Raw genomic sequence first — 12244 nt, forward strand, 5'->3', positions numbered from 1 at the left:
TAAAATTACCCACAAAGCATCTCTCTAAAATTACTTCCGGGTTTGTGAACTTTACGTTGATGACCTTTTGTCATGTGTAATTTCAGTTGTAACTGCTCAGTCTTTCCAAATTCCCAATTATTACCGGAGTTACGTATTTGGTGTACTCATTGTTCATTATATTTGATATATATATCTAGGTAAAGTACAGTCTTCCAGTATATATCTATCTATCTATGTGTCTCATCATCACGATCACATGGTTATATTTTGCTATGCCTCTAATATCTCGGGGAGGGGTACAAATAAGTTCGGGGAGCACGTATACCGTAGCCGTTAGCTCTGAGTACAGTCCTGTAGGTTGGCTTATTTTTTAGCTCCGTGGTTGGTCTCCTTCCGACATGGGGCGGAATGATCAGCGGAAGGAGGCCAACCTACACTTACAGGACTGTACCCAGGGCTAGTATAGTATAGTATAGTATATTTTATTTGACACTAAATAATATATTTTGTTACATTATCTGTGGTCAAAAGACATTAAATATAATAAAACACAAGTACACACACGAGACAAAAGAAAATACATAAATAACTAAAGTCTAAGTAAAATTACTTATAATAAAATAGTATGCTGTCAATAAATTTGCTAGCACTATTGGCAATGAACCCATCTCTCGAACTTAAAATTTCTGTAAACATTTGTTGTTTTGATAGTTTAAGGATACTTTCATTATAAATGCTAACTACATTCAGAAATTCAGTACGAGCATTTGTTATTCCAGTATGGTTACAGTCTAAAAGTGCATGGATTTCATTGCCAATAGCCCCATTGTTACAAAGTTGGCACTTTCTTTCCTCTGGAGGTATCCCTTGATATCTAAGTTTTTCAATTGGTAGGGTATGTGCAGATATCCTAAATTTGGTGAAGCTGGTTCTATGTATACCATAAGATCATGGACTATGTACTAACGTCCATGGTAACACGTACAGTCAGCTGGCATCAGTGTCGCTGGGTGTAACATGATAAGCATAATTTCCTTCTGAAATAGATAAGGGCGCCACATAACTGCTATTTTTATTAATTTAAAAGTCACTAAGATGTATTCAAGAACTAACTGTAAACAAAACGTTCTGGCACAGTCCCTCTATCATAGATATATACATGTAGTAGGCCCTATGCATGGACGTACATTTTTCCATTTTTAACTTACAACATTTAACTTTATTGTATCACAAACAATATCTCAATTAAGGATACGTTTATCAATAAAGATTATTATTATTATTATTATTACATTCATGCCCTATGTATAGCGCTGTGTTGATCGGACGAACTAATGGACAATGTGGTCGGACGATCGTCCGTCCGTATTATGATACTAAGCCTCCGACACAGTCCATGTATGCAGGGTTAAGATAAATTGATATTCTCTAAGACTGAGCTACGTCATGATCCCCAAACGTTGTCAGGACCAATTACAAACTATGCCACCCTCCCACGCTAATGAAAGCATTTCGTCTTTTCCTGACCCCCTGTTGCGACCTGTCTTTACAGTACATCTCAGAAGTATTGGAGAAGCAAGTTGTGACTAATTCACCAACCACTTTGGTTTTGACTAAAGTATTTACATTTATTATTTGACACAACACTGATGTTAGAAAGTACAGCAGTAAGGTCAATAAAACAATAAAAAAAATTAACTGTTAAAGATAATTAATAAGTTGACACAAATTGCCCTTTATTCTGTCACCATTGATTGCTAATAATATCTAAAAACAGTATTTTCAATAATTTTGTAAGGTTTTACAGTGCTGAAAAGTATGCAAAATTGTTTTGTTAGATTTTTTCTCTTCCTGATTTTTATATTTTAGCAAATATTTTTGGCATTTTTGAAAAAAAACACAGCTTTTTTCGACTTATTCCTAAAAACTATCAGCTCAATTGCTCCTGTACTTGTATGTAGAGTCCATAGGTTGACTGAGTTGACTTCCATGAGATTGATAACAAGATAACAATTGTAATTACCATGTCATGAAATAAAGTGTTATAGTTGTGATATGGCTAGAACATTGTGGGAAAACAAATAACCATGTCAAATAATAATATCTCAAGCTATACATGTAGAACATTTTGTTTTGATTGTGTTATAATATGTCATGGATTCAATACATGTACTTGTTTTCAGACTGCATAATGCATGGTGATCTGTCTCCTCATTTGCACAGTGAAGAGTGTAATATTATTATACAACAATTACACAACTGTCACAAAGAGGTATGAGAGTTACACTCTGAGAGAATTCATAAATTTTATTCTATTTTACAAGATAAGTTAGACCAGACTTTTTTTATTCCTTGTTTCTCGAGTTTTTATAAGGCAATTTTTTTAGATTTGTGTGATTCTCAAAGAATTGTAAGTGAGATCATTGATCGGAGAGAAGAAATGAAATAAAATTTTATTCCTTGTATAACCTTGTTTCTCATCTGTGCGAGACTTCGGTACTTTGATCATGATACTTCCACGAAAATGCAACTTAAGTTTGTTTCTCGGCGAGCGGAAAAAAATGAAGATAAAAATAAGTTTTTTTTAGCAATTTCTTGCACTTACAAGTCGACGGGCTTCAGAAATTTCACTGAAATAAAATTTTATTTTTATTTCATTTTCGGCTCCTGTTCATTCGGCGGGTTTGCGAAACAAGGGATAATAAAAGTCTGGCCTTAGTAATTTGTTTCACTATTAAAGACATAGTATTTATAAATGCAATAGTTAGTTTGATGAAGGAAGGCAAAACAGAGTAAACCACAGAGATGCAATCCTTCAGTTTCTCCTAATGGTACCAGTAGTCATTATAGATGCATACATGTATATTGCAAACTCTGATAGTGTCAAATTATTTTCAGAATCCTTGGAAGAAGTTTATTGGTGCCTGTAATGAGTTAGATGCATCAATGGTTAGATGTCTTAGGAGAGAGGTAAGACTGAAACTGTAATGAGTTAGATACATGTGGTATGTTTGCTTTGAGATGTCAAATCAGAAGCTTATTTTAGAATAAAATAATTAATGCCCTCCTTTTTAAAAAAAGCCAGGCTACAGTTCCGGACTTTGAATGTCACTGTTCGTTAGTGAATGAATCTCGGCCAATGGATTGGCCTTCCATTGGGTCTGTGGCACACTCACCCAGGGTAGTGGTCGACCCTTTTGATGTTCAGCCTAAGGTAGGATTTGAACTTGGCGACAACCACTATGCTACCAGTGACCGGTTGCTTAATGCCCTCCTAATAAGTACGGTGCCACCTACATTTTGAGACGATTTGTTCATATATGCAAACAATGTTATGTTTCAGCTTTACCTCAAAACTATTTTCCTAATTATATTCCAAAATGGCTTAAAATTATGATTTGTGCACAGGGATGACTGTTTATGAATCAAAGTGTGAATATATCTTGATGCATGCAAATGACAAGCATAGACATGACAAAATTAGGAAAAACATGATGTAATCTGAAACCTGATATCCTATATTTTAGATATACTGGCTAATTTTCAGTTTAATACATGTAGTTTAATGAAGGATATTGTTATTACCCTTATATCTAAGGAATAAAAAGACATATTCATTGTGAGTCTATCATGATTATCTGTTTACCACGTCACCAACATATCTTACCGCTACACCAAAATTATTTGATGTTTGGAAAGCATGCTTCAAAAAAGTCATTTTACTAGAATATAGGAGACTAAAAATATAACTAAGCTGTAAATTACGGTTTTTATCACTAATATAAGTTTTTTTTATTATTAGATTTAAAATTTACAAAACCATTCGTTTTTATACAATGCAAGTTTGACATGTTTGACATGTTCGCAAAATAGATAAATTGATGATATTTTAATGACTCATTCATTGTACAAGCACCTAATGTGGTAATGATATAGGTTGTGTTACTTCTAAGATGTAGGGGAATTATTGAAATCATTTTCTGTGATATTATTAAATGGCAACGTGTTGCACTTTTCTGAAAAATATGCACACAGACCTTTCCAATGATATCACGTCAACTCATTACTACCCACAGTTGGTACTAGATCTGCAAAAAAAATGGACTAAAAATTTGACAATCATTTTTCATTTCAGAGGGAGGGCCGTCGTGCTGCAAATAAATTGAAATCAGATGCAATGAAAGCTAAAATCAGTAGACTACATGAAATGCGAGGACAAGAGAAATCATGAGACTTATTCCTTCAGATCAACGAACTTCTACATGTATCAACTTCTATGAAACACCTGGACTGTTAAAATTAAGTTGTTGGCATGGAAGAGGGTACATATGTGTGCGTTGTTATATACAAGTTATGCAGCTGGGCTGAACAGAAACTATGTTCATGAACACTTCAGTCAGAATATGTGTGTAATTTCTTCGCTGAAATTATTAGGCATACCATGTATGTTGTTTGAATGATATGTGATCAGTTTTTGCTTGATTATATGTACTGGTATATATGCTATTCTGACTGTCACTATTAATGTTCTTTGTTTTGTAGACACTTTAGATGGACATTTTGTACATTGAACAATAAATGTAAATATGTAATTATCAAACCATATTAATCTTGATGCTTTTTTTGTCTGGTCTGTAATGTGAATGAATGTAAGATTTGGTTAATAGTGGAGATTAATAGTGCTTGTCATTGTGAATAGTTAAACTTAATTAAAACGCAATTCTATGTTGTATTGCATTGTAATTGAGTTTAATTAAACTCCAATTAAAACGCAATCCTATATAGGAATGCGTTATAATCAAGTTCATATCGCAACTATATTAAAAGTTAATTCAACTATATTAAAAGTTAATTCAACTATATTAAAAGTTAATCCAATGTGTGGCATTACAACTACGGTAAGACCTGTATATGTGTGTGCATGTGTGCAATAACTTCAGTATACAACCATATACTTCATTTTACACAACCTTCATCAAACTTGTATATCATCCATTTGATTTTGGTAATTCTTGTATGTATATGTACAAGTATAGATATAATATCCATAAACACTGACAGTAAATTTTATTTATAACAAGACATGAATGTCACAGTCCCCGTCATTTAATTATAAAATACTCATGTTAAAATAATACATGGAACATCTGCAAACAATTGAATTAATACATACTCTACTTTTTTTGACCCAGGTTCAAAATCTCTGAGTACACAAGTGCAACCAAACTATGTCTCATACATGCTCAAGAAACTGCATTCATAAATCTGAGTAAACCTTAATGTACCTTTAATAACAACTTGCCTTCTTTGTTAATTCAGGTCTTTGTATATTACCAGGACCTGGATTTGTTTCATTATCACCACTATAATTCCCATCAAAATGTAGCACTGACACCCCTCAACATTTTCCACTGAGATTGGTAATGGTACAACCCATCTGTCACTGATTCAGATCAAGGTCATGACATCCCTAAAAACCTGAGCATTACAATCGAAGCTAATTATTTATTTTGGTCAGTGCAGTAATGAAAGGTAAATTTGGATGAAAATCTTGAAAAAGACCCACTTAGGATGTTCAGATCTGGAAAAAAATTTACGTGCATACTCGGCAGAGACTTGTTCATCAACCTGCCAAGTTTTATCAATATCTGCTGCAGAATTTTTAGAAAGTCCCCTTTTCAGGCTACACCTGAACAGGGACTACGGTAATACATATTGCAATCCGTCCTGGTTACTTAATTGTTTGACAGTTAGTGAAAATAAATACAGCATTCAACAATCCAAAACAGTGCTTTTATTAATGATCACTGGCAGTGTAGTTGTTGTCAGATTGGACTTGTAGGTAGACAACAGTTCAATTCATACCTGGGCTTTGAAAACCAAGAAGGCATTGACTGGTGATCGTTGTGCCTTCTAAAACACATGCCTGACGTTCAGAACTTTGTCATTGAGCAAAAGAAAATTGTACATTGATATAGGTATCTTGAAAAATACTTAGCCATGAGGAATTATCAATAGGCCTTCCTCATAAAACGTTACAGAAGGAAGATTTTTTTTACACTATTTTTCAACATAGTCCCCTCTAAGTTCAATGCACTTTGACCATCAATGTCCCCTGCTGAAAAGTTTTATCTTGATTTTTATAGACAGCATGGATGACGCCATCAGCAGTCTCAAAACGGTGACCACGTAAGTGGGACTTCAGTTTAGGAAACAGAAGTCCGACGGTGCAAAGTCAGGTGAGTAGGAAGGATGAGGTAACAGTTCAAAGCCACATTCGGTTGGTGCTGGCACTGCCACCTGTCCGTGAGCAACATCACACTAGCTCGAAGCTTTCCTCTCATTTTCTCCTTGATTGCTGCTCTTAACTGTCGCAGTTCTGAAGCATAGTACTCTCCATTGATTGTTTGACCTTTTTGCAATCGCATGTAGTCAATCATGATGACCCTCTTGCTATCCCAGAACACAGAGGCCATCACTTTACCAACTGATGCCACTCGCTTGAACTTCTTGGGCGGCTGTGAACCCTTGTGTGTCCATTGTTTGCTCTGCTCTTCTGATTCTGGATCAAAGTAGTGAAACCATGTCTCAAATCTCTTGAGGAAGTTGCCAGGATTTGACTGGAAACGAGAGGAAAGCGTCCTTGAAACTTACAACCTATTCAACTTCTGATGTAGAGTCAACATTCAGAGCACCCACCTTACAGGCAGCTTGCTTGTCTCCAGGATGTTCGACACAACATTTTGAACTGCGCCATAAGTGTTGCCTAGTGAATGCCCAATATGTCTGATAGTGACACATCTGTCATTCATTACCATGCGATGGATGGCCTCAACCTGATTGTCCGTGGTGGCAGATTTTGGTCGTCCAGACCTTGGGTCATCTTTCGTGCTCTCCTTGCCTCACTTAAAGTTAGCAACCCACTTCTTTACAGTAGAATAAGAAGGCGATTTCTTTGAGAGTCATCCCCTTTTTATAGAGATACTTGATCACAGCACGAGCTTCTGTCTGGTCCATTTTTTTGTGATTTTCGTATCCCCTGCTGATTTGAAATGGGCACCACTCGCTAATTAATGAATACAGTACCTGAATTTACACTATTATTTGCATATTTGTTTTCATCTTCTAATTGTGACCAAAATGACTACGAATAGACCCAGGAAAGTATATATTTTTGGAATCGCCAGACTTCAAGCTTTTCAAAGGTGTGTTTGCCATGCCCGTATCTGCATTCTACGTAGCTGTGGAATCATAGCCCTATGTTGCCGACCGCATTATTTACGTGACTGACTCTGGCCGGCCCATCTATGTTCGACGTACAACTACAAAATTAAATTAAAGCCGCAAGCGGCGTCACCGGGGCCCAAGCTGATCTATCATGACAAGATTCTGTTTCATAATAAATGAGGTCACATGTTAGACAATCAGGTAGCTTGTATTATCAGTAACATGAGGTCGAAATGAAGTTGGTACCATGTATTTACCTGATTTGGTTATCGAAATATGGTTTTCAGGATATATAATGAGCCATGTTCTTATGCACAATAATGAGATTACATAATCATATATAGCCATTTCTAATGTCAGTTACATCTTTCATTCAATGTCTTCATAATGACACTAGTTACATATCCTGCTCTGCGACAGTGTTTTAGATATGACTGCTTTGCATATTAATGAGTTCACATGACCATATATGGTCATCTGTTATTTTAATCAAATCTCTTGTTCACTGTAGTCATAATAACACAGGATTCATCTTCCTAACTGCAACAGTGTTTAAGATATAATGGTTATGCATATTAATGAGTTCACATGACCATCTATGGTCATCTGTTATTTTAATCAAATCTCTTGTTCACTGTTGTCATGATAACACAGGAATCATCTTCCTTACTACAACAGTGTTTGAGATATAATGGTTATGCATATTAATGAGTTCACATGACCATATATGGTAATCTGTTATTTTAATGAAATCAATTGTTTAATGTTGTCATAATAACACAGGTTTCATCTTCCTAACTCCAACAGTGCTTGAGATATATCAGTTATGCATATTAATGAGTTTAGAAGCCCCCACCCCTCAGGCGCCCAGCGACAAAACCCAGCCACGTGCCATTTGGTTAAAAGAATGCATCTGAAGAGTAGAATGCACATATACAATTTTAGCCAAATCTGACCAATACAACACATGTAATTGCACAAGATTTGTTTTCATAAAATCCAAGATGGCGGCCAAACCATGTGATGATCAAAATAATATTATTTTTCTCATATGGAGCTAAGGCCAGGCATGGTAAATATAAAAACATCTAGTAGATTGGTTGAATCGTCTCTGAGAAACAAATGCCCACACTTTTGGTCAATTTTGCTTAAAATCCAAGATGGCGGCCAAACCATGTGACTGATCTGAAATCTTTTTAGGTTTCTGAAAGGGTTTGATATACAGATGCCATGAAGCAAAATTGAAAATAATCCCTCAAGTGTTGCCAGAGTAAAAAACTACTTCCTGTTTAGAAGAAATCCAAAATGGTGGCCAAACCACGTGACTAATCGTAATATTTTTTTCAAACATAAATGGGATTGATATATAGAAGCTAAATACTACATATGAGAGCATTCTGCTAGGTGGTTCTGAAGAAGAAGATTTTTTAGTGTTTTTTGCCGTTTTTAGGAAAAACAAAATGGCGGGAAAAGTCACATGACCGCTAAAGTTTTTATTGCTGATATCTATTACACATGAGTAGTACTATATACCATAAAAAAATCTAGACGCCTAGACCCTCAGAAAGTGGTCAAACAACCACTTCCGGTTTTATTTCAATCCAATATGGCTGCCAAACTAATCGACCAATCAAAATTCTGAAAGCATGCTGCACTAGTTCACATTAGGGACTATCAGTATAGAGCATTTTCAGACTATTCAGTTAAGCAGTTTTCTCAAATGGCTTGACGAAAAAAGTTACGGAAGAAAGAAGAAAGAAAGATTAAAGCCGCAAGCGGCGTCACCGGGGCCCAAGCTGATAAGATTCTGTTTCATAATTAATGAGGTTACATGTTAGACAATCAGGTAGCTCTTATTATCAGTAACATGAGGTTGAAATGAAGTTGGTACCATGTATTTACCTGCTTTGGTTATCGAAATATGGTTTTCAGGATATATAATGAGCCATGTTCTTATGCACAATAATGAGATTACATAATCATATATAGCCATTTCTAATGTCAGTTACATCTTTCATTCAATGTCTTCATAATGACACTAGTTACATGTCCTGCTCTGCGACAGTGTTTTAGATATGACTGCTTTGCATATTAATGAGTTCACATGACCATATATGGTCATCTGTTATTTTTAATCAAATCTCTTGTTCACTGTTGTCATAATAACACAGGATTCATCTTCCTAACTGCAACAGTGTTTAAGATATAATGGTTATGCATATTAATGAGTTCACATGACCATATATGGTCATCTGTTATTTTAATCAAATCTCTTGTTCACTGCTGTCATAGTAACACAGGATTCATCTTCCTAACTGCAACAGTGTTTAAGATATAATGGTTATGCATATTAATGAGTTCACATGACCATATATGGTCATCTGTTATTTTAATCAAATCTCAGGTTCACTGCTGTCATGATAACACGTGAATCATCTTCCTAATTACAACAGTGTTTAAGATATAATGGTTATGCATATTAATGAGTTCACATGACCATATATGGCCATCTGTTATTTTAATCAAATCTCTTGTTCACTGTTGTCATAATAACACAGGATTCATCATCCTAACTACAACAGTGCTTGAGTTATAACAGTTATGCATATTAATGAGGTTAGAAGCCCCCACCCCATGGGCGTGTAGCCACATGACCTAGCCATATGCCATTCAGGGGAAAGAATGTATCTAAAGAGTAGAATACACATACAAAATTTTATTCCAATCGGACTAATACAAAACATGTAGTTGCATAATTTCAATTTTCACAAAATGCAAGATGGCGGCCAAACCACGTGACTTATCGAAAATATATTATTTTTTTCATATGCAGTTGAGGCCAGGCATGGTAAATATAAAAACATCTAGTAGATTCGTTGACTCACCTCTGAGAAACAAATGCCCAAACTTTTAATCAATTTTGCTTAAAATCCAAGATGGCGGCCAAACCATGTGACTGATGTGAAATTTTTTTTAGGTTTCTGAAAGGGTTAGTTAGGGACATGCCATGACGCAATATTTGAGATAATCGCTCAAGTGCGGCATGAGTAAAAAACTACTTCCTGTTGAGAACAAACCCAAAATGGCGGCCAAACCACGTGACCAATCATAATGAATTTCTCAAATCTAAATCTGCTCCATATGTAGAAGTTAAGTACTGAATATGAGAACATTTTACTTGGCGGTTCTGAAGAAGAAGATTTTAAAGTGTTTTTTGCCGTTTTTAGGAAAAACAAAATGGCGGGAAAAGTCACATGACCGCTAAAGTTTTTATTTCTGATATTTATTACACATGAGTTGTACTATATACCATAAAAAAATCTAGACGCCTAGACCCTCAGAAAGTGGTCAAACAGCCACTTCCGGTTTTATTTCAATCCAATATGGCTGCCAAACTAATTGGCCAATCAAAATTCTGAAAGCATGTTGCACCAGTTCACATTAGGGACTATCAGTATAGAGCATTATCAGACCATTCCGTTCAGCGGTTTTCTCAAACGGCTTGACGAAAAAAGTTACGGAAGAAAGAAAGAAAGAAGAAAGAAGAATTAAAGCCGCAAGCGGCGTCACCGGGGCCCAAGCTGATAAGATTCTGTTTCATAATTAATGAGGTCACATGTTAGACAATCAGCTGCAGGTAGATTGTATTATCAGTAACATGAGGTCGAAATGAAGTTGGTACCATGTATTTACCTGGTTTGGTTATTGAAATATGGTTTTCAGGATATATAATGAGCCATGTTCTTATGCACAATAATGAGATTACATAATCATATATAGCCATTTCTAATGTCAGTTACATCTTTCATTCAATGTCTTCATAATGACACGAGTTACAAATGTACATGTCCTGCTCTGCGATAGTGTTTCAGATATGACTGCTATGTATATTAATGAGTTCACATGACCATATATGGTCATCTGTTATGTTTAAACAAATCTCTTGTTCACTGTTGTCATAATAACACAGGATTCATCTTCCTAACTGCGACAGTGTTTTAGATATGACTGCTATGCATATTAATGAGTTCACATGACCATATATGGTTATCTGTTATTTTAATCAAATCTCTTGTTCACTGTTGTCATAATGACACAGGATTTATCTTCCTAACTGCGACAGTGTTTAAGATATAATGGTTATGCATATTAATGAGTTCACATGACCATATATGGTTATCTGCTATTTTAATCAGATCTCTTGTTCACTTGTTGTCATAATGACACAGGATTCATCTTCCTAACTGCAACAGTGTTTGAGATATAACGATTACGCATATTAATGAGCTCACATGACTATATATGGTCATCTGTTATTTTAATTAAATCTTTTGTTCAATGTTGTCATAATAACACAGGATTCCACTTCCAAACTGCAACAGTGTTTGAGATATGACAGTTATGCATATTAATGAGCTCACATGACCATATATGGTCATTTGTTATTTTAATCGAATCTCTTGTTCAACGTTGTCATAATAACACAGGATTCATCATCCTAACTACAACAGTGCTTGAGTTATAACAGTTATGCATATTAATAAGGTTAGAAGCCCCCACCCCATGGGTGCCCAGCCACGTGGCCTAACAGTGTGCTATTGGGGCAAAATGATCCATCTAATGACACAAATGCACATACAAAATTTGAAAGAAATCAGACTAATACAAAACATGTAGTTGCATAATTTCTATTTTCACAAAATCCAAGATGGCGGCCAAACCACGTGACTGATCAAAATAATATTATTTTTCTCGTATGCAGCTAAGGCCAGGCATGGTAAATATAAAAACATCTAGTAGATTGGTTGAATCATCTCTGAGAAACAAATACCCAAACTTTTGGTCAATTTTGCTTAAAATCCAAAATGGCGGCCAAACCATGTGACTGATCTGAATTTTTTTTTAGGTTTCTGAAAGGGCTTGATACATAGATGCCATGAAGCAAAACTGAAAATATTCCCTCAAGTGTTGCCAGAGTAAAAAACTACTTCCTGTTTAGAAGAAATCCAAAATGGTGGCCAAACCACGTGACCAA

General features: G+C 35.4%; 1 protein-coding gene across 1 annotated transcript; it reads left to right on the forward strand.

The window, feature by feature from the left end:
• Positions 1–42: 42 nt before the first annotated feature.
• Positions 43–4587, forward strand: LOC102801375 (COX assembly mitochondrial protein 2 homolog). Its single transcript, XM_006821782.3, has 4 exons — positions 43–179; positions 2166–2254; positions 2881–2952; positions 4118–4587. The coding sequence occupies exons 2-4, from the start codon at positions 2174–2176 to the stop codon at positions 4211–4213; spliced, it is 249 nt and encodes an 82-aa protein (XP_006821845.1). The 5' UTR covers positions 43–179; positions 2166–2173; the 3' UTR covers positions 4214–4587.
• The last annotated feature ends 7657 nt before the right edge of the window (positions 4588–12244 follow it).

The sequence above is a fragment of the Saccoglossus kowalevskii genome, chromosome 6 (genome assembly GCF_978046115.1).
Source record: "Saccoglossus kowalevskii chromosome 6, keSacKowa6.1, whole genome shotgun sequence".
Taxonomy (NCBI): Eukaryota; Metazoa; Hemichordata; class Enteropneusta; family Harrimaniidae; genus Saccoglossus; species Saccoglossus kowalevskii.